At 39.0% G+C, this 26,185-nt stretch overlaps 2 protein-coding genes across 9 annotated transcripts in view; one reads left to right on the forward strand and one right to left on the reverse strand.

Annotated features, from left to right (window-relative positions):
- RPGRIP1L (RPGRIP1 like) overlaps nucleotides 1–14,609 on the reverse strand; it is a 93,381-nt gene extending 78,772 nt beyond the window's left edge. For 2 of the 4 annotated variants that reach the window (XM_045442777.1, XM_045442775.1), the window contains exons 1-7: nucleotides 14,489–14,588; nucleotides 11,547–11,699; nucleotides 11,340–11,431; nucleotides 9,626–9,770; nucleotides 6,021–6,319; nucleotides 2,329–2,431; nucleotides 826–969 (exon numbers count right to left, since the gene is read on the reverse strand). In XM_045442777.1, coding sequence (XP_045298733.1) covers nucleotides 826–969; nucleotides 2,329–2,431; nucleotides 6,021–6,319; nucleotides 9,626–9,770; nucleotides 11,340–11,424 — 776 coding nt within the window. In that variant the 5' untranslated portion in view covers nucleotides 11,425–11,431; nucleotides 11,547–11,699; nucleotides 14,489–14,588. Of the gene's footprint in view, nucleotides 1–825; nucleotides 970–2,328; nucleotides 2,432–6,020; nucleotides 6,320–9,625; nucleotides 9,771–11,339; nucleotides 11,432–11,546; nucleotides 11,700–14,488 lie in introns of all 4 variants that reach the window. The other 2 variants (XM_045442776.1, XM_045442774.1) reach the window with 1 other exon arrangement.
- Nucleotides 14,610–14,687: 78 nt separating this feature from the next.
- FTO (FTO alpha-ketoglutarate dependent dioxygenase) overlaps nucleotides 14,688–26,185 on the forward strand; it is a 393,904-nt gene continuing 382,406 nt past the window's right edge. For all 5 annotated transcript variants that reach the window (XR_006702654.1, XM_045442778.1, XM_045442779.1 and 2 more), the window contains exon 1: nucleotides 14,688–14,896. Coding sequence is in view for 4 of the 5 variants with exons in the window: in XM_045442778.1 (XP_045298734.1) it covers nucleotides 14,852–14,896 (45 nt within the window). In the remaining variant the exon portion in view is untranslated. The remainder of the gene's footprint in view (nucleotides 14,897–26,185) is intronic.

Below are 26,185 nucleotides of genomic sequence, written 5' to 3' on the forward strand. Positions count from 1 at the left end.
TCAACAAGATCGGGAACATGGTAGTGATCATTTAAGCTAAGTGATGGGTACCTGGAAATTCAAAATACCACTCCCTCTACTTCTAGGTCTCCTTGGTCCACAAAAAGAAACAGAAAGGAAAGAAAAGGAAACAAAAGAAAAAAAAAAAAGGAACAAAGGGGAGAAAATAATTCAAGAAAGAACATGGTAAGAAGAGTCTTGCTGGAAACGCAGTGTGGAAATACAAAATGAGAGAGAGGAATTAGAACCAAACCTGACAAAGGAGGATGGAAAAGAACATCGTATACATGACAAAACATCAACACTGAAGGGGCAGCAAGTAGGCTACTGAAGGGCTCCACTGTCATCCATAACAATCCACAGAATTTGAAGCAGATTTTGAATATTAGGAGAGGTGACAAGCATCTTTTTGGGGTAAAACAACCCCAACAACTTGGTGCCGTATTACGGAACTCACTTTTAGTGTTGAAAAAAAAGTTAAATGAGGCTGGACTTATTCATAAGACATGCCAACAGCTGGGTCCTTGTCACACACCTTTCTCTCGGTGGGTGCAACTGGATGGCATCAGAACTTCCTACAGTTATGGTAAATGCAGCAAAAGGGGCCAAAGAGTGGGGGAACAAGGTGAGCCAGAGTAGGTTAGGGAGAAACATCCTTATACAGAGTTGTTGATAGCAGTTAGTAGGTCTAGAGCGGCTTCTATGAAGAATGTTAAGTGAAAACATGATTTTTAAAATAGACTAGACTTATCCTTCCATGGCATATGATAAAGTATTTTAAACTAATTTTGACCTTATCAAAGTGAGATTTCTGTTTTAACATACCTTTGATCTGTAGCCTGCTGTTCTCGAAGCTGAAGAAGAGATAACTCAATTTCATTTTCTTTTCTCCTCAACTGAGTTTTCAGGATCTCAGCCAAGTGCTCTAACTCTTCTATCTGGCCTCTTTGTGACTGAATAACATTTTCTCTGAAATAAAGAACGTTTACAAGAATTTGTAGTTTGAGGAAAAATCTGCAGTATTTAAGATCAGGACAAAGAAAGTCCTTCATAATAAAGAGCAAGTAAGAGTTAAAAATTTTAGCTTAGGTGCCTCTGGACATAGTGAATAGTAGATTAAATGTGACGAGTTAGAAGTGCATATGGAACAATTCAAAATATTGCTTTTTATATAATAATATCCTACACAATAACCTGGACTTTGGTTCACTTCAATTCAGTAAGTATTGTTATTGGGTTACCAACTTTGTCCTCCACAACCTGGTCATAGATAATTTATATGCTTTTGTTCTATCCTATGTATACATGCATAGATCACTCAAATTAACACTTCAGAGAGAGAGAGAGAGAAAGAGAGAGAGAGAGAGAGAGGGCGCAAGAAATTTGCAAAACAGAACAGAGGTTTTTTGCATATATTTATTTCTTTCTACCATGGGTGGCAGTATCCCAGCGTAATGAGCCTCAGGAAACTGGTATGAACCTGGTTTTTCAGACTATTAGCAGGTAACAAGATTAGGTATAATCTTTTGGTTTTGTTCCTTTACAGGATAGTCATGGCCGTAACTCGTATTTAAAATATTCAAAATAAAATAAAATAAAATATTGAAAAGAACTAGTTTGAAGCCCACACTATTCTTAAGCAATGGTCTAAAGTGTGATGCTTTGTTTTATGTTTTCTTTCCTCATTTAGAATGGTTACTTTTTGATGATCCAGGTAAATGCCTGTCGATAAGGTGGAGCCTTATCTTCATTGCTGTGACTCACAGACACTGAAGCCATGAGGCTTTCATTAACTGGAGAGGTAAGCTAAATGCGGCAGAAGTAACTTTTTCAAAACCAGAGTATGATGAAGAATGCAGTGCTATAGAATCACAGTGAAACAAAATCTGAAATCCATATGTATTTGATAACTCCAAACTTTTAAGCCACTCCCTCCAATTCTTTTTTTTAACTGCAAAAAGGCTAATTAATGTGGGATTAAAAAAAAATTACCTGTAATTTTTCTGAGCATGGAAATGCTGCCTCTAAAGCTTATACTATTCTAAATGACTGGGCTTTACGCCATTCCTTTGGGGAGAAAACTGTAATACAGAGACTATTCTATAAACCCCTCCATTGATGCAGTCGGTTAAGTTGCTCATTTGCCTCATTTTATTGGAAACATGTTCTATAATATCTGTTCTTACCCCACGGATCAAGATGTATTTAGTGGAGCAAATTATTTGTACATAAGCCAATTGTGTTTAAGATAAAGGAAAGGGAGGGATCAAAAAAGACATGATCAATCAATAAATAAAGCTCTAAAATGACCATAAAAAGAATACATACAAATTTCTTATTTCTCCTCTGGCTTCTTCAAGTAAACTGTTGCCATGTTTTGTAAGCATGGGTTGTAGAGTTTCTGCTACGTCAATATCTTGGAAGCGAATACCTAAAAGTCAATCAGCAAGATTATAAAAGTGAAATTAATAAAGAAGGACTCTTGATTTGCTATCATAAAGAAATGTGTATATAAGAAAATTTCCTAAGTACTGAGATACAGGAGCTCTATAGTGCAGAGACTTAGAAATCCATTGCCCAAGGGAGTATCATTGGCATCAAGTGCACACAGCAGTAAGTATTGCCCATTAAACAAATTCTGCTATGGAAACCAAATGACCTAGAAATAATTTGACTCCACTTAGATTTATAACTCCTAAAGTCATTCTGAAAGAACCAAAGTCTTCAATTCAGGGCTTTACGATATAAACTCAGGTATGAAGGAAAGAGATTTCAATGACTTAACTTCCCCCCCGCCCCCTATATTTTGGCTAAAGACTTTTATTTTTATTTTTTTATTAAATTTTTTTTTAATGTTTTATTTTTTTGAGAGAGAGAGAAAGACAGAATGCAGGTGGAGGAGGGGCAGAGAGAGGGAGACACAGAATCTGAAGCAGGCTCCAGCCAGGTTCTGAGCTGTCAGCACAGAGCCCAACATGGGGCTCGAACCCACAGACTGCAAGATCATGACCTGAGCCAAAGTCAGACACTTCACTGACTGAGCCATCCAGGCATCCCTGGATGTAGATTTAAAAAATTTTTTTTCCATTAGCCATTCACATTCCTTGCCCTTACATTTTGAACCTGATCTTCATTTGTGCGACTCACAGATACTGTGAGTGTGAATCAAAATGTTCTACACTTTGGTTTATTCCATCTCAATAAGAAAACTCACATTTAAACAAAGGCAATTCAAGAAGTGATCATGAATGAGATTCCTTTAAATAAAAAATTCTGCTGCTGCCCTAAAAATGTAGTTTTTCTTATAAAAGTCATTACATGCAACTTTACAAGTCTAGTCCCGTTGTTAAAAGTGAGACATGATTTTAATTATATGATCGGATTACACTTACAAAATAATTAAGTAACTAGAGTTTCAAGTAGATTAAATATGACAAATAATTTAGATTTTTAGTGGAGCATACTCACAGATACGAGGTATAGATAAAAATTCTTTCTTGGGGCGCCTGGGTGGCTAAGTCGGGTAAGTGTGCGACTCTTGATTTTGGCTCAGATCATGATCTCACGGTCGATGGAGCCCCGCGTTGGGCTCTGCAGAATCTGAAGCAGCCTCCGGGCTCTGAGCTGCAAATACAGGGCCTGATGTGGGGCTTGAACTCACAGACCGTGAGATCTCGACCTGAGCTGAAGTCGGCCTCTTAACTGAGCCACTTAGGTGCCCCTATCCTTAAAATAATCTTAATACTTATGGTGTAATAGTGGTTTGCCAATGGTTACATTGTAAAACATACACACTTGATAAAAATCTTTGTTCTACCGGTTCTTCACGGTAAGGATTCTTTCTACGTTACAATGATCACACGTTAAACCAGTACTTTCCATGCTTTATCCTGACAAGGCACACATAGAAAAAGGTAGTATTTGTACAGCAGCTTGAGGGCAAGGCTGCTCATAGCCAGAGAGGGTCTACTGTTTGCACCTGGCCACCCTACGCTGTGATATTTCTGACAAGTGTGGCCTAAGTCCCAAGCTCAAAGGCAGTCTTCGAGAGTCTATTCAGATTACTAAGGTATCAACCTTGATAATGGTGCCTGGAGTTTACTCAGAAAGAGAACGTATTCATCACCAGTTAGCACTTTGTGCAGCTTCTACCTCTTGGACTCTGTACCAAGCAGTGAAAAAGGTTTGAATTAGTATGATTTTTTTTTAAATGTTTACTTATTTTTCTGAGAGAGAGAGGGACAGAGTGCAAGTGAGGGAGGGGCAGAGTGAGAGACACAGAATCTGATGCAGGCTTCAGGCTCTGGGCAGTCAGCACACAGCCTGATGTGGGGCTTGAACCCACGAACCGTGAGATAAACGACCTGAGCCGAAGTCGGATGCTTAATCGACTGAGCCACCCAGGTGCCCCTGAATTACTAAGATTGTATAAACACAAGGAGAAATTCAAGCTATGTAGTCACACTGTAAAGACTGTGCAGCTCTTTTTTTTCCCTCCATAAGAGAAAGCTTCCATCAGACTCTTCTTTTTAAACAGCAATTCATAGTACTAGATTAGTTTGCCATATTCATCTAAAATTTGGGTGTTGCTTTTTTATTTACTATAAAAGACCTTACAGACCTTAGAGATCATCTTGCCCAGCCATAGTCACAGATGCCAAAACTACGTTTTGGAGTGGATAGGTGACTTTTGAAAGGTAACATATTTTACCATGGAGATACCATCTCTTGACTCTTTGGCTAATCTGCTGTTATCACTCCATTCTACAGATAGGAAGAATGAGGCTCTGAAAGGTCAAGTGCTCTCTTCCACGTTAATTAGCAGCAGAATAATTTTCTAACTTATAATTCATTATGATTGCTTTGGTTATTTTCAGTCTGTTGCCAACCTCACAAGCTAGAGTAGCTAAGCCCTGCCATCCTGCAGCTGTCTCCTAGGTGGAGGCCTTGGTGACTTCCAGGGAACTCTGCCTGGGGAAGAGATAGTGTCAATAATCAGTCTGGAGAAAAAAAATAGAACAAAATTTTCTCCTTTTCTGTTTATATGGCATTTTTTTCCTCTCCTCAATGAATTGAAATGAAAGTTTTACATGATTTTTTTGTGTCCCTCAAAATGTTTGGTCTTGATGTGAAGCATGTTCCAAACAAAGATCAATTACGGCTATCATGTTATTTCCTTCCCTAGTTGATGAAATTTTAAAAATATTACTTAAAATACATACTGATTTTTCGCTTCATCATAAATAAATAAGTTCATCATGGGCGGAGAGAATTGGGGATTTTTATTAGAAGTATTTAGGTTCTTTTCATATTAAGTTTCATCTATGCAATTGAATTGCTTTGTAACCTGGGTACGTTTTACGGGACTCATTTTCAAAATGAGGAAAGTGATTGACCTATGATCATTTTTGGAGACAGAGGAGGCCTTTATGGTCACTTGCTTAAATCCTTTTATCCTACATGTAAAGATCAAGGTCAGAATGATCAGATGACTTGTCCAAGGTCACCAGACAGTAAGTAGAGGAGCAGGAACCCAGTTTTTGAAACCCTTAGTTATACCCATATTGCACTGTCATGCTGTTGCCATACGATGAAGCATTTAAACAATTCTGCAAATTTTATAAATAGCCTTCTGACAAAGAAATTAAGTGCGATCATAAATAAGCAAACTAGCTGGTTTCCTCGTTTGCCTGAGTCAATGCGATTTCCATCTGCAACACAGAAAACCAACTCAAACTAAACTTCTATTTTATGGTTGCACATGTATCTCCCGTATCAGGATAAAGAGTTACGTTCAAGGTGTTACCTAACAAATTTGGGTGTGATCTAGGGATTCTTGAATAAAAGGATCTTCACGTTAATATTAACATTTAATCAAAAAGCAAGTCAAAAACATTTTTCTTTCTAAAGTTACTCAAAACCACGAAAAATATGGAAATAAAACTCTGCGTGTGTGTAAAACAACCTATTAAAAGAGTTACATTTAGGATCTAATATAAGTCAATATAAGCTTATTTTACCTTTCCTGGGGCATTCCTGTGAGCCTGCATTTTCATTCACTTTTCTACGCCCCGTGTTAACACGAGATTGCACGTAATTGTACGGTGTTTGCCTGTAACCCTGGATTTGAAGTTGCTGTTTGGTTGAAATGAGTCTGTTTTTGAGGACTTCATTCTGTCTTTCAAGCTCATGCACTTTCTCTTGCAGCCGCTCAATCATTTCTTCCATTTCCACATCTCGTCCCAGCCGCTTGGGGCCGCCACCACCCCGCTCATATCTTTTCTTGTCATTAACTAGCCGTATTAACTTGGTGGCCATTCTAGGGAAATAATAAAAAGATGAAAAGGAATGTGAGAAGTCAGCATAAAATGCATTCTGTTGAAAGGAACATAATCACTGTGAGGACTTCAGTGCAGAACCTGAATAATAAATTTCAGGTTTTGATGTAACTATTACTGCCTGTGAAGAATCCTTTGATGATAATTGAAACCACTGGGCAACAATCTGCTTTATAGCACTGACAAATAACAGTTTCCTAAGGCTTATCATTTAAGGTTAGTAAAGAGAGGACACATATTTACTCCATATGTTCCTCAAATGCAATTTTTAACGCATGACCTTATGTAGGAATGCTGTATGCACTTAAATGTAGCTACAGATTGTGGATGTGGTGGGTTATAATATGCAAGCCACAGTAAGTTACAGTTTTGAAAAGTGTTAAGACTATGCAGCACTGCTAAGTTTTAGGCGGACTGTTTTCAGTTTCTCTAGAATTAAGACATATTACAAATACAAGAAGGTTAGGATGCACAGGTACACATTTATAAAAAGCCCATTGAAAAATTCAGAGGAACCAAAATGTGCCACTAAATGCTGCTTCGAACAAGAAATCCTCGTGTTTGATGGCAGAAAGGAATCAGATGCAAGAAGTGTTATTTTAATGCTACCTTTAAATTTAGACATAAGTGTGCTTTTGACATCTCAGGAGTTTATACCTTTCATTCTTTTAAGTTTTGATAAAAACTGGTTAGACAGAACAAAAGACAGAAAGGGCACATGGGGGTGATGTAATATACACGTACGGAAAACATGCCTGACAGTGAGTGGAAAAATGTTGGCAGGACAAGAAAGAAAAGGTGGCTTTGATGAGAGACACAAGTTCAAGACTTTACAAAATTGGTCGCACATCTTCAATAGCTGATTCTGGTTTATAGTGAATCTATTTTTATAAAGAGCCAGACGGAGATTGAAAATAAAAACTCACTTCATTTTTCTTTAAATGGGGTTTGCTTTATTTTACCATGGTTATGGACAGAAGCTTTTACTTAAGAGAACAAAAGTGAAATAAAAAAATCCTTAATAGCTTTGGGATGTCATAGAACAACCTTTTTTTGCCCTGAGCAGAGTCCTCTGTAAGAGCGGTAGTAATACAGGTCTATCTACACTTCTGGCTACCCGGCCTACAGCATGTGGCATCAGGGAGAGCTATGCATAACATAATCAGTTAAGATTGTTTTCTCTTTCCCTTGAGGCAAATCCATTAAACATGCTTTATAAGGGATATAGGATAATAAAAACCAAGATCCAAGAGTACCACAAACACTCTAGTAAAATAATCAATGGATTAGTTCCTTTTCCACCTAATCCAGAGAATGATATATCATTGGGAAATTGGGGCAGGTATCAAAAGCCCAACAGAGCCACACACTCTATCTATCCCTTTAATGAGTTTAGCATCCTTAGCCCCGCCCAGTGGCTTAGCCACAGAAATATGGTAGCCATCCAACTGAGATGTCGAGCTAAATATCTGAATCTTTTGTTACCAAGAGACTTTCACAGAGATAGAGATTACATCCAAAGGACACAGGTTTAATATAAAAAGTCAGTCAACATGTGGAGAATAACAAATGACCCAAATTTTGAAGGAAAGCAAAGCACATCAATAGAGTGGCTTTAAATTCCTTCAGGGATGTACAAATAAACTTTTTATCAAGAAACCTAAGATCGCATGTTTGTACAGGAATAGCAATAATTTTCATTTGTTTCAGGTGATTATTTTGTAACATTAAAGAATCATAAGTGACCTGGTAAAGTTTGAGTACTTATTTAAAAAGGTGGTTTATCAAATCTACATTTATACCAACGTGATACTAATTCCATCTTAAGGATAAATTTAAAAGCAGTTCTGGACCGCCTGGCTGGCTCAATCGGTAAAGCATGTGACTCCTGATCTTGGGGTTGTAAGTTCGAGCCCCATGTTGGGTGTAGAGATTACTCAAAAATAAAATCTTAAAAAAATAAATAAAAGCAGTTTTACACATGTTTGTAGGTAGTGTCAGTGGCATAAAATTCAGAAAGGATTTAGAGCTTTGGGTCATAGTGGTCCTTGGTTCACTACTCTCAGGGCTATATAAAATAAAATCCCAAGAGCTTAAATGGCTTCAGCCTAATACCATAGGCTAGTGGCAGAGAAATAATAGAACACATGTATACAACTTGACTCCTAGCCGAGTCCTTTTTCTATTAAACTACATGACTCGTTATTAGGTTGTTTTATATTTTCTGGCTAGGACAGATTACTAATGAGGTCAAGGTTGTGAATTCAATTATTTAACTGGCCAATTAGGCTTACAAAGGAAAAAAAATGGTTCTGTGGTCATAGACTGCATTCCTCATTCTGATAGGACATGTGTATGTTACTGGTCAGAAAAGGAATCAGGTAAGCGAATCACAGGTCTTGAAAAACCATGTTATCAGGACTCAAAAAAGAACTCAAAAGCCCCCCACCCAGCAGGTCAGTGAGTCATTAAAACAAAGCCCACAGAGTACAGATAAATTCTTAGCAGGATAAATTCTAATCAGAAAAGACCTCCCCCCCCCACCCCTCCACCCCATACCATCATCTTTCTTCCATGGCTGTCCCACCTTTCCATTTAGCCTAGAACATGAATATGAATACAGGCCTGTGCAAGCTTACAAATGGGAATGTACTTCTTTGTTTTTAAGGCCATACATTCCAAAGATAGTAATGGTGTTTGTGAACAAGAAAGAATGAAAGAAAGTCTACTCTTAAGAAGTTACCCCTGTAAAAATTTCTTGCACACAAATCAAGTGACAATGTTTCTTTAGAAACAGTAAGGACTCTTTGAAATATAGGTTCTAGACTAATCCAAGCAAAGTTAAATATGTTCCAGACATTGAAGTGAGGTTTTCATTAGTAAACCCCCAATCTTAAGGGAACGTGTATCCTAACAAGTTAGAATAGCTAATTACTTTTTCAAACTTTCATTTTAAAACCAAGACATTTAAAAAACAGATGCTTTGGCCATTTGCTTATTAAACTATAAATATTAAACCAGAAGTTATTTATAGATATGATACACTTGTACTCTTAGTTATTAGCTCTTGCTTTCAAATAGCAACTTCAGACATAATAAACACTCATAATCTTTTTGGTTTATTATTCTATTTTGTAAGATTTTCCATTTTTAAAAATTGTATTTATTTACAACCTGCCTTGTTCCAAAAAAGATTCCAGGTGGAGTTTTCAATTAAGTTTATAAAACAGCATATCCTCCAAACTTTACAGAGTCAGGAAAAAAAGCTAAAAGCTTTTTATCATAACCTTTTAATTTTATCCTCTTGCTTGTGGGCATGCTGTTTAAGTAAAATGTTCTCATCATGCAAACGCAAAAATCTGTCTTCCAGTTCCTCACGACTGATACGTGACACTGCCTGGCGAGACTTCATTGTCCGTGTTGTTGAAGTTTCTGTAAAAATGCCAAGGTAATTAACAGTGGGATTACTTAACATAGTCTCTAAAAATGGTAACAGTTGATATTAATATAATCTCTGATGCACTCATCTTTGTTCCTTTCTGACATATAATTAAGATTGTTGTAGAAAATGTTATAACATTGTTTATGTCACCAAGCAGAGGGGAGAATAAAAATCTTTGCTATTACAGTTTATGTGCAATGTTAAGGATTTCAGCAATAATAATATCCATTCAAACGATATTGAAATGACCATTCTTTAAGACTGTAAGAGAATTCTGATCGAATAAGATTTTCAATTTATATGCTCAATGTTGAAAAAAACAAATTAAAAGTCAAAGTATCTCAAAGTTTTTTTTGTTTGTTTTTTACAAAAGAGTTGTAACAATAATTTGGTGAACACAGGATATATTTCAGAGCTATGTATGTGTTTTGGGTTACAGAACATAAACTGTAAAATTTGCAAGTCCACACAACGAAATCAACCAACCTTTACAAATTTATAAGCCATTTTACATATTTTAAAAGAACTTTTATATCTTTCAGCATGTATATGTATTTTTTTTTATATATGCTTAAATTTGGTATTTTCAATCATCCAAAAGAAACAAAGAACAAATGGACAAAGATTAAAGCCCCTAGGTGCGTTCCTGAGGGCAAGAATTGAACTTAAAGTAGCAAATTCCAATAAATAGCTTTGCACAATTTAAATTTATTGGTATTTGAATACTTGGTACTCTACCAAAGACCTAAAACAAAGCTTATACATACTTTTCATTTTAAAAAATAAAATCTGTAGACTTGGACTTATCTTTTTCAATAAAAAGCATACTGACCACCTTTCTGTGGTAGTTCAAGGTGGCCACTTGAACTGTTCTAACAAACAGGTGTATGAAGACACCTTAGTGGAGTGTATTTTACATCACAGCCATCTCAATGACAAATGCACTGGCACGACATGCTCTATACACAAAAACATAGCTCTATACTCTCAATTGTTCCTCAAAGCAGTTATTTTACTTTTTCAATTTTCAAGTGCTTCTTGAGCTCTATAGCAACCACTAAGTGATAAAAGGATAAAGAAAACCTTTAATGTATATTAATTTGATAAAGCAAAGTCAATATCGCTTGGATAAACAAACCATTTTGAGGTACTCTACTTGAAAGGCAAAAATTTTTAAATATGGCATTTCCTGCCATATAAAATTTCAACATAAAGAAACATTTTAATGGTGAATGTGATTTAAACCAGGCAATTCGGTTTGGAGGCTTGATACTCTGTGTAGTTCCTACTGATGTGTGGAATTTTAAAAAGATGATTTATAACAATTCTTTATCAGAACAGAGGGGGATTTTACAGTTTCTATGAGCTGTTGATAATTGATGCACGCAGTAAAATACCATATGTTGTTCTAAACTCTCCATGTGCCTGTTTAGTCCAATCAAGAGCTATATAGTTACTTAAACGGCTTCATTGGTGAGGATATCAGAAATACTTTAAATTAACAGAAAAGAAGTTACTGATCAAAGTTCATAACGATAATAAATAACAGCTGGCCGTACCTTGTAACCCTCCCATTCCAGAGAGGTTTAGACCTGTATCTTTCACAGGCAGGTCTCCTGCCGTCTCATCAGTTGGACCAGACATGGCCTGTCTGCGGAGAAAAGAAAATTCAAATAAAATCTTCTCAACATACAACATTATGCAATGGAATGAACCAAATAAAATGAATAAGGCACTATGACTTTAATGGACTTCTTAATGCTCACATGTGCTGCTTGAAGAAGATGAAAGCTTCATTTTAAAAGTAATACTACGTTCAATCATGGAGACAGTGTTCCTTTCAACAGTGTATTTCCTATAGTTTGCTTAGGAAATGAGGTAAGATTATCATTCTTCCTTCTCTCTTCTTATTTCTCTGTCTGAAACAAAAACAAACTCCCCCCTAATTTAAGAAATACTTTCCTCTCCATCCCCCTTTCCCTTTTGTGCCCCCCAAAGCAAGCAGGTACCTTGAAAAAAACCAGTCAGAAACTTGATTCAAATGGTTGTTCTATTATTTACTAGCTGGTGAAGTCACCTAATCTGAGTTTCAGTTCCTTAATCTCTGTATTTCTTAAAAGGTCATCTTACTTTGTTTTACACACACACACACACACACACATACACACACACACCCTTACATAGTATATATGTGTATACAAGTAAACTCTACCCCCAGCATGGGGCTCAAACTCATGACCTGGAGATCAGAAGTCACATGCTCTACCGACACCTGAGCCAGCCAGGTGCCTCAGTTCCTTAACTTCAAAAATGGAGAAAATAATACCGATCTCACAGAGTTATTCTAAGGGTGAGATGGTAAATTAATAGCAGTGAGCACATTTGCCTGGGAGGTCAATACTACTTGAATATTAATTTCCAGTTTGGTGCGCAAATGAGTGGGTAGGTCCAAGTTCTGCAAAAAGATGCTTCATAAATTCGCCCACTGAGTTTTTGTTCTGTCCTGTCTCTGTCGCCACGAGGCCTAGTCCCAGGGCTTCCTACCTCAACATACAAGCTGTCCAGTTAACTCTGGCATCTTTACAGTTTCTATTGTTCACAGAAATGCCCCACAGTAACTCAGTTTTGTATGTGGATGTAAACGGTCCGTGCAATATCTAGTATGCGGAAAAAGAAAGATTTCGTATTTTCATTTCAAATTACCTCGAAAGCCAAATGCAAACTACCAGTGAGATGCTCTAAGGCAGAGGTTCTCAATCTCTAGAACGGCGGGCCTAGAATGTAAAGTCCAAGAGAGTACCAAATTTGTCCTGTGCACCTCTGTCCTGTACTCTCAGAGGCTAGCACAGAGCTTGGCACATAGCAGGCATTTGCTAAATACTTGTTGAATGAAGGGAATCCATGGAGCTTTAGGGTCTGGGGACCCAAGAGATGGTTTATCAAATCTTGTATGCATATTTGTATATGCACACTATCTTTTAGGGAAAGGGCTCATAACTTTTACTGTAACTTACCGAAGGCTGAGAATCACTGCATTCGGTTGTGACACAAACAATTAACAGACATAGACCTGAGAGATCATCTCCTACTTCTGGAAACACTACTACAGAAAAGGTCGATTTTAGGAAGCAAATCATCAACAGTTTAAACATAGGACACTTGTGGGGCGCCTGGGTGGCGCAGTCGGTTAAGCGTCCGACTTCAGCCAGGTCACGATCTCGCGGTCCGTGAGTTCGAGCCCCACGTCGGGCTCTGGGCTGATGGCTCAGAGCCTGGAGCCTGTTTCCGATTCTGTGTCTCCCTCTCTCTCTGCCCCTCCCCCGTTCATACTCTGTCTCTCTCTGTCCCCAAAATAAATAAACGTTGAAAAAAAAAAAATTTTAAACATAGGACACTTGTGAAAATGGTAACGTTGCCATGACAGAGTTATGGTAGCTTTTATGATCACGACGATGATGATAGTTAACGTTTACTTACTGAATGCCTACTAAAATGTGCCAGACACTGTTCTGAGTGCTCTGATTAGGAATTAATCAATTATCTCACAATATCCCTGTGAGGTTGTTACACAAATGGTTCTTACTTTACAAATGAAAAAACCTGGACACATCCTAGGGAGCTTGCCTAAGGTCACACACCTAAGAAGGAGGCGTCTGGTCACATTTTTGTCATGGTTGGGAAGGTGGAGGGCAGTGTTACTGGCATCCAGAGGCCACAGATGATGTTAAACATCCTACAGTACACGGGAACCACAGCAAAGAATTAATTACCTGGCCCCACAAGTTAACGATGCCGAGGCTGAGAAATCCTGCACCACGCTGTAACACCTCTCCATACCATCTCATGTCATCCCTCCTCGCTCACCATGCCCAATCACACTCCTACATTAGGTTCCTCAAATCCAGGGTCCCCTTTGCCTTGCTCAAAGCCTTTGCATTAGCTGGCTCCTCATTCTCTGGGGCTCGGCTCAAATGCCACTTCCTCAGAGATGTCTTCCCTGATCATCCTATGGTTACTTTCCCTCCGGTTTCATCACTGTGTATTTCTGTTGTAGCAGTCATCTCTACCTAAAATCGTCTTATTTGTTTACTAGTTGACTACCAGTTTGTCACCTAGTAAGTAAAGCAGAAGCATCCTGAGACGGGTATCAGTCCTGTTCACAGCTGTAGGGAACAGGGCCTGATGCAAGGCACTGATGCAAGACCGACATTAATATTTACTGAATGTTTAAATGAAAACCTGGCTTTGAGACTAAAATGGTAAACAAAATCCCCGCCTGTCTGTAGTTAACAGGCTATGGGGTAATCAAACGATAAACAAGTAATTATAAATCACTAAGCCAACAATAGGCCATTTAAGAGGCTAAAGGGGCTACCAACCAACTCTTAACCCAGGGTTAAGGAGCGAATTGTGTTTATGTGCCCTTCTATAAGAAGGAGGACTTGGAAAGGCACGGCAGGCAGCATCAACTCTCACCAGCCTGGTTTAAGGCTGGGCTGTAAAATTTCAAACCGGTTCTGGGCGTGGGGATAATGGGCGGGCTGTGATTTAGGCCTGAGGATGTGGTGTCTCGTGCTGGGCTGCTTTTCACGCAAGCAGAACTCTAGGGCCTTCTCTAGGCCGTAGAGCGGATCCCAGGACCCCCACCCGTGCTGTAGGTAGAGGGTGGGGCCACCTCCGTCCCCCTCACCTCCCCCAGAGTACTCACCGCCACTGTCTCTCCGCAGCTAGCTACCGTTGCTATAGCGCCGACAGCGTGCTGGGCTGCTGGCCGAGAGGAGCACGGGAAAAACATGGCAGGCTCCGTTGCCTCCTGGGAAATGTAGTTTTCCTCCGGCCCTCGCCCGCCCTCTCGCTGCGTAGCTGTCGGCCCTGGGAAATTCTCCTGCCCCAAACCCCGAGGCTCTCTCGGGCGTCGCCGCCTTGCATCCTGGGAAGGGTAGTTCTCGAGGCTCTGAAGGAGAATGGAGCTGGGCGGAAGCAGGACGCCGAGAGAACTACATGCAGGAGGCGGGGTCCAGAGCGAGGAATCTACGCGGCTAGCAGTGGCGAAGGCGGCTGTAGCGGCAGCATGAAGCGGACCCCGACCGCCGAGGAACGAGAGCGCGAAGCTAAGGTATGTGGGCTTCTCCAGAGTCTGGGATCTTTGGTGCACGTATAGCTAGGGGCCGGGAACCGGAAGGGCTTGGCTGCCTGGCGAACGGACGCACGGTCTTAAGCCAGGGGATGACAAGGCCTTGTCAGCAAGGGAACCAGAGACATTGGGGTATATTACATTCGTGCTGCTCAGGATGCAGGCCTAGCATCCTGTTAACAGGATCAGCTCACCAATGAGAATCACGACACCCATTTCCTTTTCCTGCTTCTGCACTTCATTCCTTGGTCAGCTTTGTAGCTACCCTGTGCCTCAGTTTACCGGACTCTCAGATGACTGTGATCGTAACAGTTGTGCGTTCTCTTCGGTAATGATTTCTGAGGTCGAGATTGGTTCAGATGAAATATCTGTGCGGTCAGATGTATTTATTTGGAACAGTTGTCTCAGTGGTTGCCTGTTTTGTTCTGTGTCTTCAGCACAGCGGGTATGAATCTAACTACAATTCTATTTTCTACCTTTGGGGTTCAGCCTCAGGTAGTTGCCGTTCCATGGGATGGCAATAATAACATCTATAGCGACGTTTTGTTTTGTCATTTGTTACATGCATTTATTTATTGTCATTTATTACAAGCATTTATTACATGTCAGTTTCTGCGTTAAGTTCGTAAAATTTATATTTCATATTCTCACTGCAGCAGATTTCAAGATAGATATTATGCAGATGGAGTATCAACAGCCCTGTTTTACAGGCGAAGCCTTGAGGTTCAGAAGAATTGAGTGTTTTTCTCTCTCATTCCCCAAATCAAGGCCTGTTGATTTGTTTAACTACGTCGGTAAACCGGTCCATTTTTTCAATCTCTGCCACCTTGGACCAAGCCACCATTATGTCTTTAATGGATTGTTGCATCAGGCTCCTTATTGGTCTGCACTCACTCTACACACTAACACTCCTTTGTCCCCTCATCCCCTTTCTCCCACACAACCAGTCTCTTCTGCACACTATGGAGTGTGATCTTTTCAAAATGCAAATCTGATCATGTCCCTTTCCTTCCTCCCTCCTCTGCCAACCACCTGTTTAAAAGTTTTCCATGACTTCCTGTTGTTCTCAAGAGAGAGACAGAACTTCACATGGCCTATGATGGTCTGGACATCCCACATGACATTCTGCCCACTCTTCGCCCATCGGCCACGTTGGCCTTTTTAAAAGGCCCTCTTTTCTGCTCTCTCTGGTTACATAGCCTTTACACATGCTATTATGTTGCCTACTCTATATTAGGCAAATATTAGAAGTGAGAACCAATTATAAATATAACACACAGTTCTTGCTCTTGTAGAATTTCGAATCCTACAAGTGAGTTTTTCTTAGGGAATACTTCTATGGATTTAAAATATAAAATCTTCCCTATAATGACCTGAGTTATGACCAGGTTGCACTGGGGACCTGAAGTTTCCATGCTAGGGTCTGCTGTGATATGGACAGAATACTGAAGATGGGTTCCACAGGGGGAAAGGGAGGGGAAGGGAAGATTCTTTTGCATTAGTCCGCAACAGTGTAAAGGAAGAGAGAAATGTCATCCAGTGGCGTTGTGTATGATGTCTTTCTCACCTTTTAGCTTTACATTTGTGTTATCCATCTATTCTGTTAAGATTTATTGAGCACCTATTATTTATTTGCTAGACACTGGGATTATGACTTTAGCTAAGATAGAATCCGTGCACAAAGAAGCTTTTACTCTACTGAAACCATAACCGTTGCCTGTGAGATAGTTATTCATGTCTTCCACATTTTACAGATGTGGAAACCAAGGCTTAAGGAAATCATGACTTGCCCAAGGCCACTTGGTTGCTTTATGTGGAACTAGGGCTCAGAACCAGGTCTATCGGACTCAAAGCTTTTTTCCATTTTCTGCTGGTGAAACATGTTGAATTGATAGAGCAAGTTGTCTTCCTGTTTTCTTTAAAGAAGTTCTTTGATATTTATTTAAAATTTGCTGATGACAGTATCATCGGTTAGAACAAAGTATAGGCAATTGAGTTTTAAATCTTAAATAGGAAATGTTCAGTTACTCATGACCTACTTTCTCATATTCTAATCAACTTTATTGAGGCGTAATTTACGTACAATAATTTGCACCCGTTTGTAATGTACAATTTGATGAGTTTGACAGGTGTATACACCTGCAAAACCACCATCATCGTTGACATAGACAACAGTTCAGCCCCTTCTAGAAATTTCCTCTTGCTGATTTGCAATCAGTGTCTTCCCCTACCTTGGCTCCCAAGCAACCACTGATAATGTTTTCTTTTGCTGTAGATGAGTCCATATTTTCTAGAATTTCATACCAATGGAAACATACGGTATGAACTCTTGAGTCTATTTTCACTAAGCATAATGATTTTTGAGACTTATTCATGTTGTCATGTATAGCAATAGTTCATTCCTTTTTATTGCTGAGTGATAGTCTACTGTGTGGATTTACCACATATTGTTTATTCATTCACCTGTTGCTGAAGAACATTTGAATTGTTTCTGGTGTGGGGCTGTTATGTAAAAAATGCTGCTGTGACTATTCCTGTATAAATCTTTGTCTTTCTTTCTGTTGGGTAAACACTCAGAATTCCAATTGTTGAGTTCTCTGTTTAGCCTTCTAAGAAACTGCCAAAGTGATTCTGCCATTTGTGTTAGTTTTCTAGTGCGGCTGGAACAAGTTACCACAAACCTGGTGTCTTATAACAAATTTATACTCTCTTAGTTCTAAAGGTAAGTCTGGATGCAAGGTTTTGACAGGTCATGGTCCCTCTGGAGGCTCTAGGGGAGAACCCTTCCTTGCCTCTTGTAGCTTCTGGTGATTCCTGGCATTTCTTGGTTTGGGCAACTTAACTTTATTTGGCTTCTGTGTTCCCCTGGCCACCTTCTCTGTGTTTCTGTGTGTCAAATCTCTCCCCCTCCTTTCTCTAGTAAAGACACCAGTCATTATATTTAGGGCCTACCCTAAATCCAAGATGATCTTAATCTCAAGATCCTCCATTTAATTACATCTACAAAGACCCCTTTCCCAGAGCAGGTCACAGTGACAACTACCATGGGTTAAGATTGGACATGTCATTTTGGGGAATGTTATACATACCCAGTACACCATTTTATATCTCCATCGGCTGTGTATGAGAATTCTAGTTGCTCTGTGACCTCCCCAATGCTTAGTGTTGTCAGTCTCTAAAATTTTAGCCGTTCTAGTGGATGTGTAGTGGTATCTCATGGTGGCTTTAATTAGCATTCAGTGATGACTAATGAGGTTGAGTATCTTTTCTAAAAAGCTATTGAGGTACAATTTTTGTACTGGCAAAACTCACCTATTTTAAGCGGACAGACAATTCAGTGATTTGTAGTGTATTTACAGAGTTGCGCAACAATCAACATAATTTTATTTTAGAACATTTTCATCATCCCCTAAAGAAGGTGTGTATTCATTTGTAGTTAATCTCCATTTCCACCCCCCATCCCCCCGCCCCGATCCCTAGGCAACCGCTAATCATTTATTCTCAAGATTGGCCTTTTCTGGAGATTTCCTGTGAATGGAATCAGGCAATAGGTGGCCTTTTGTGTTTGGTTTCTTTCACTCAACATGATGTTTTGAGAGGTTCATCCGTGTTGTAGCATGTATCCGTACTTTGTTCCTTTTTGTTACCGAATAGTATAATATTCAAGTGTATGAATACACTGCATTTTGTTTAATCCATTCACCAGTTGATGGATATTTGGGGTTATTTATACATTTTGGCTATTATGAAAAATGCTGCTGTGAACATATACTACTTTTTTTATATGGACATATATTTTCCTTTAAGCTCTTGGATAGCTGCCTAGGAGTGGAATTGCTGGTCCCATGGTAAATCTATGTTTAACGTTTTAAGAAAGTGCTGTACTGTTTTGGTATGAATCTCGGAGTCCTCCCCAATTTTTATGTTGAGATCCTAATCCCCAAGGTAATGGTATTAGGAGGTAGGGCCTTCAGAGGTGATTAAGAATGGGATTAATGCCCTTGTAAGAGAGGCCTGAGAGAGCCCCTCACCCCTTCTGCCGTGTTAGGACACAACCAGAAATTTGGAGTCTGCAGCCCAGAAGGAGGTCCTCACTAGAACCTGACCATGCTGGTACGTAGATCTTGGACTTCCAGCCTTTGGGACGGTCCATTTCTGCTGTTCATAAGCCATCCAGTCTGTGGTATTTTGTTACAGCAGCCTGAATGGGCTAAGACATTGTTTTCCAATACGGACACACCATTTTATGTTTCCACTAGCGATGCTTGAGGGTTCCAATTTCTTCACATACTTGTCACCTCCTGTTACTGTCGTTTTGATTATAGCCATCTTAGTGTGCAGCGGCATCTCATTGTGGTTTTGATTTTCATTTCCCAAACGTCTGACGATGCAGAGCTTCTCATGTGTTTATTGACTATGTAGATATTTGTTTTTGTGAAGTGTCTGTTCTAATCTTCAGCTCTTTTTTTTTTGGCTGGATTGTCTTCTTAATATAAAGTGTTAGGAGCTCTTTATATTTTCTAGATATAAATTCTTTGTCAGCGATATGTATTGTGAACATTGTTTTCCAGGCTTTTAGTTTACTTAATGGTTTTTTGAGGAGCAAAAGTACTTAATTTTGATAAAGGTCCAATTTATTGATATTGCTTTTTATGATTAATGCTTTTTGTGTCATATCGGTGAAATCGTTACCTATCCCAAGGTCACAAAGATTTCTTGTTTGCTTTTTAAATTAAACTTTATCATCTCCATAATGGGTAATTACTTTTGGTTTTTCTTTTTGAAATAGCTTAGATTGTATTTTCTTCTTGTGATTGCTTATATACAGGCTTTTATACAGTTTCCAAGTTTGGAGGGTGAATAAAAAGGCTGGACAAATGTTATCTAGCTTTTCATGATAACATTTATTTAACCTATGTTCAAGGGTAAGAGAACAGCAAGGTATATTCATGCGTTTTTCTCGTAAGACATACAGTGGTATGGTCCAGATTAGTATTTGATAGTCTGAGTTGGAACCACGGCCTTTAAAATTTCCTTGCTGTTGGGGGGGAGGGTTGGCATGTGCTTCAGTTTCTCCTGACAGAAAATGGAGTCAAGAATGGTTGCTTCTGTCCAAATGGCTAACAGACACATGAAAAAATGCACAACATCACTCATCATCAGGGAAATAGAAATCCAAACCACAAGGAGATACCACCTCACACGTGTCAGAATGGCTAAAATTAACAACTCAGGCAACAACAAATGTTGGCGAGGACGCGGAGAAAGATTTCGCACTGCTAATCTTTGCAGTGCAAGCTGGTGCAGCCACTCTGGAAAATACTATGGAGGTTCCTCAAAAAACTAAAAACAGAACTACCCTACGACCCAGCAATTGCACTACTAGGTATTTATCCAGAGGATGCAGGTGTGCTATTTTGAAGGGACACAGGCTCCCCAATGTTTCTAGCAGCACTATCGACAATAGCCAAAGTATGGAAAGAGCCCAAATGTCCACTGATGGATGAATGGATAAAGAAGATGTGGTATATATATACACAATGGAATATTACTCAGCAATCAAAAAGAATGAAATCTTGCCATTTGCAACAACATGGATGGAGCTAGAGTGTATTATGCTAAGTGAAATTAGTCAGAGAAAGACAAATATCATATGACTTCACTCAAATGTGGAATTTAAGATAGAGAGCAGATGAACATAAAGGAAGGGAAGCAAAAATAATATAAAAACAGGGAGGGGGACAAACAATAAGAGACTGAAATACGGAGAACAAACTAAGGGCTGCTGGAGGGGGTATGGGTGGGGGATGGGCTAAATGGGCAAGGGGCATTAAGCAGGACGCTTGTCGGGATGAGCACGGGGTGTTATATGTAAATGATGAATCACTAATTCTACCCCTGAAATCATTATTGCACTATATGCTAACTAACTTGGATGTAAATTAAAAAAAAAAAAAAAAAAAAAAAAGAGGAAAGAAAAGAATGGCTGTCTTTGTGGGTGCCGTGAGGGTCCAGTGTGATTAGGTTTTGTCACTGTGCCAGGGACACAGTAGGTATGGCCTCAAATGAGTTTGGTTGTCCAGAGAGCCCTCTGCTAATGCAGAGCTGCCCCCGTGCTTCTGTTTTTTTTTTTTTCAGATGACATAATTTATTATTTTACAATGATTTAAAATTTATAGAAGAGCTGCGAGAGTAGAACAAAGAGCTCTGCTAGGCCTGTCGTCCGGATTCACGGGTTGTTAACGTCTTGCCACATTTGCTTTTTCACTTTCTCTCACCCTATATAGACACACAGGAACCACTATTACTGTTTTTTTTAACGAACCATTACAGAGGAAGTTGGAAAACCTCAATCCTCTTTACCTCTGAATACTTCAGCATCTATTTACTAAGAACAAGGACATTCTCTTACATAGAAACATAGTGAATTGTCAAGTTCAGGAAAGTTAACATTGATAAAATACTCCATTTAATCCAAAGTCCATATGCAAATTTTGTGAATTGTCCTAATAATTTCTTTCATAGCATTTTTTTTTCCTGGCCCAGGTTCCAATCCAGGAGCACACACTACTTTTCATTGTCATGCATCTGGTTTCTTTTAACCTCCTTTAATCTGGTCTCCTTAATTTGGTTCCTTATGCTTTTCTTTTTCTTTCATGACAATTGACATTTGTGATGAGGAAGGCGTTGTTGACATTTGTGATGACTACAGGATATTTGTTTTGTACACTATCTCAGGATTCTTATTTGATATTTCCTAATGAGATTCAGATTATGCATTTTTGGCACGTATGTTTTTGCGGAAAGGTAGGGGCCATTCGAGTTCACACATTTACAACTCACGTATTCATCCTGCCTGTAGATGTGTTTTACTTGGCCCAAACTGTGTTTGAAAGTTTCTGAGTTATTTTCTAATACAAAGTTGAGATAAAAATCTGGATGTCTGGCTCTCCTGAAAGCTAGACTATCTGGCAACACCTGGCCCGCACTGTAGTAACTACAGCTGAATATTGGCTCCCCCTTTAGATGGGAAATGGATTTTCCATTTTGCTACACTCCCGCTTTGCCCATTAGCAATAAAATTGTGGTGATAGTTACGGTCATGGTGAGAATTAAGTGTGATGTATGTTAAGCACCTGGAACATTCTAGCATGTTTTCAAAGTAGATGTTGTTGTTACCACCATCATGTCATTGGCATCATCATTTCCACCTGTCTGATCCCCATAGCTATTTTAGCCTATATTCAGAATAGTCATGCGGTAGAAACTTAGGTCAGCTAATTGGACAGATTTTTCTCAACTGGGGTTCCACTAACTTCTGTCCGATGCCTCTCAAATGGTATAAAGTGTGTACCACCTTTGGAGGAATTAAGAAAATAGTCATTCAAACCATTTTCTGTGTTCTGTGGTTCAGATGAGGAATCTAGTTAAGTACCAGATTTGGTACTTTGGGGGCGCATGGGGAAATATGGCAGATTTGGTCCCATGGAACTGGCCGCTTTTCCATGAAAGGTAATAATTAAACAGGTACCAACAGTGGAGTGCTGTGTTTTATCATGGGAGCAGGACATGGTAGCAAGGAGGATCTATTGTGCTATGGAGGTTTTGGAATTCCTTCCTCAGGAAGATCTATTTAACCTGGTCTTGGCGTCACGGAATTCCTTCCTAAGCTCTGTCTAAGGATGTATCCTTATAAGACACCTGAGACTCCTTTTGAAGTTGTCCAGAAATATTAGAACTGTTCTTTTATATATATATATATATATATATATATTCCAGTTAATGCAATGTTGTATTCATTTCAGGTGTACAGAATAGTGATTCAACAGTTTTATACATTACTCAGTGCTCATCATGATAAGTATACTCTTCTTGTTTTTTCCCCCCATAATAGCTAAATTAACTGCTTTACTATTATTTTTTAAAATTTTATTTAAATCCAAGTTAGTTACCACCTAGCATAGCTCAAACTCACAAACCGTGAGATTGTGACCTAAGCCGAAGTCAGATGCTTGACTGACTGAGCCACCCAGGCATTCCCTTCTATCTCTGTTTTTATCTTATTTTTCTTTCCCTTCCCCTATCTTCATCTATTTTGTTTAAATAAATTTTTTTAATGTTTATTTATTTTTGAGAGAGAGAGGCAGAGCATGAGTGGGGGAGGGACAGAGAGAGAGAGAGGGAAACAGAATCCGAAGCAGGTTCCAGGCTCTGAGCTGTCAGCACAGAGCCCGACACGGGGCTCGAACCCACGAACTGTGAGATCATAACCTGAGCCGAAGTTGGATGCCCAACCGACTGAACCACCAGGTGCCCCAACCTGTTTTGTTTTTTAAATTACACATGAGTGAAATCATAAGGTATTTGTCTTTCTCTGACTGATGTATTTCACTTAGCATAATACTTTCTGGTTTCATCCACGTTGTTGCAAATGGCAAGATTGCATTCTTTTTGAATGCCAAGTAATATTCCATTGTTTATATATACGTATATCTATATGTCTATATATCTATATATCCATATCTACATCTATGTCTGTATACCACATCTTTGCCCATTCATCAGTTGGTGGACATTTGGGTTCTTTCCATAATTTGGCTAATGTTGATAGTGCTGCTATAAATATTGGGGTACATGTGCTCCTTTGAATTAGCATTTTTCTGTCCTTTGGATAAATACTTAGTAGTGCAATTGCTGGGTCATAGGGTAGCTCTATTTTTAATTTTTTGAGGAACCTCCATACTGTTTTCCAGAGTGGCTGCACCAGTTTGCATTCCCACCGATGATGCTTAAGCGTTCCACCTTTCTCTGCATCCTTACCAACATCTGTTCTTTCCTGAGCTGTTAATTTTAGCCATTCTGACAGGTGTCAGGTGGTATCTCATTGTGGTTTTCATTTGATAATGAATGATGTTGAGCATTTTTTCATGTGTCTGTTAGCCATCTGGATGTCTTCTTTGGAAAAGTGTCTATTCATGTCTTTTGCCCATTTCTTCACTGGATTATTTGTTTTTTGGGTATTGAGTTTGAGAAGTTCTTTATAGATTTTGGATATTAACCCTTTATCTGATATGTTGTTTGCAAATGTCTTCTTCCATTCTCTAGGCTGCCTTTTAAGTTTGTTGATTGTTTCCTTCGCTTTTTGTCTTGATGAGGTACCAGTAGTTCATTTTTGCTTTTGTTTTCCTTGCCTCTGAAGACCTGTTTAATAACTTGTGACCAAGGTCAAAGAGGTTGTTGCCTGTTTTCTCCTCTGGGATTTTGGTGCTTTCTTGTCTCACATTTAGGTCTTTTATCCATTTTGAGTTTATTTTTGTGTATGGTGTAAGAAAGTGGTCCAGGTTCATTCTTCTGCATGTCACTGTTTAATTTTCCCAGCACCATTTGCTGAAGAGATTTTCTTTTTTCCATTGGATAGTATTTACTGCTTTGTTGAAGATGAGTTGGCCATACATTTGTGGGTCCATTTCTGGGTTCTCTGTTCTGTTCCATTAATTGATGTGTCTGTTTTTTGTGCCTGTACCATACTGTCTTGATGATTACAGCTTTGTAATACAGCTGGAAGTCTAGAATTGTGATGCCTCCAGCTTTGGGTTTCTTTTTCGACATTGCTTTGACTATTTGGGTCTTTTCTGGTTCCATAAAAATTTTAGAATTGTTTGTTCTAGCTCTGTGAAGAATGCTAATATTATTTTGACGGGGATTGCATTGAATGTGTAGATTGCTTTGGGTAGCATCAACATTTTAACAACATTTGTTCTTCCAATCCATGAGCATGTAATGTTTTTGCATTTCTTTGTGTCTTCAGTTTTTTCCACAAGCTTTCGGTAGTTTTCAGTGTGTAGATCTTTCACCTCTTTGGTTAGGTTTATTCCTAGGTATTTTATGGTTTTTGGTACAATTGTAAATGGGATCTATTCCTTGATTTCTCTTTCTGCTGCTTCATTATTTGTGTATAGGAATGCAACCGATTTCTGTGCATTGATTTTATATCCTGCGACTTTGCTGAATTGATGTATCAGTTCTAGCAGTTTTTTGGTGAAATCTTTCGGGTTTTCCACCTAGAGCATCATGTCATCTGGAAAGAGTGAAAGTTTGAGCCCTTCCTTGCCGATTTGGATGCCTTTTATCTCTTCTTGTTGTCTGACTGTTGAGACTAGGACTTCCAGTACTATGTTGAACAACAGTGGCGAGAGAGGACATCCCTGTCTTGTTCCTGACCTTGGTGGGAAAGCTCTCAGTTTTTCCCCATTGAGGATGATATTAGCTGTGGGTCCTTATATATGGCCTTTATGAGGTTTAGGATGGTAAGTGTCTCTTAATCCCCTTCATCTGTTTCACCCATCTACCACCTACGTCCCCTCTGGTAACCGTCTCTTTGTTCTCTATAGTCATGAGTCTGTTTTTTGGTTTGTCTTTTTTTCCCTTTGTTTCTTTGTTTTGTTTCTTAAATTCCACATATAAGTAAAATCATGTTATTTGTGCTTCCCTGACTTATTTTCACTTAGCATTATATGCTCTAGCTCCAACTGTGTCATTGCACAAGGCAAGAGTTCATTCTTTTATATGGCTGAGTAATATTTCACTCTCATTATATATATCTCATCATCTTTATCCATTCATCGATTGATGGACACCTGGGCTGCTTCCATCATTTGGCTATTGTCAATAATGCTACAATAAACATGAAGGTGCATGTATTCCTTTGAATTAGTGTTTCTGTATTTTTTTGGTAAATACCAGGCAGTGCAGTAGCTGGATCGTAGGGTAGTTCTGTATTTGACTTTTCGAGGAACCTCCACACTGTTTTGCACAGTAGCCGCACCAATTTGCATTCCCATCAACAGTGCGAGAGGGTTCTTTTTTTCCCACATCCTTGTCAACCTTGTTGTTCTTGTGTTTTTCATTTTAGCCATTCTGAGAGGTATGAGGTGATATCTCATTGTAGTTTGGATTTACATTTCCCTGATGAGGAGTGATGTTGAACAGCTCTTCCTGTGTCTGTTGGCCATCTGGATGTCTTCTTTGGAGAAATGTCTGTACTTGTCTTCTGCCCATTTTTTAATTGGGTTATTTGTTTTTTTTGGGTATTGAGTTTTATAAGTTCTTTATATATTTTGGATACTAACCCTTTATTGGATATGTCATTTGCAGATACCTTCTCCCATTTGGTAGGTTGCCATTTGATTTTGTGTATTTTTTCCTTTGCTGTGCAGAAACTGTTAAGTTTGATGAACTCCCAATAGTTAATTTTTCGCTTGCCTCAAGAGA

This window comes from Leopardus geoffroyi, chromosome E2 (assembly GCF_018350155.1).
Source record: "Leopardus geoffroyi isolate Oge1 chromosome E2, O.geoffroyi_Oge1_pat1.0, whole genome shotgun sequence".
NCBI classification, from domain to species: Eukaryota; Metazoa; Chordata; class Mammalia; order Carnivora; family Felidae; genus Leopardus; species Leopardus geoffroyi.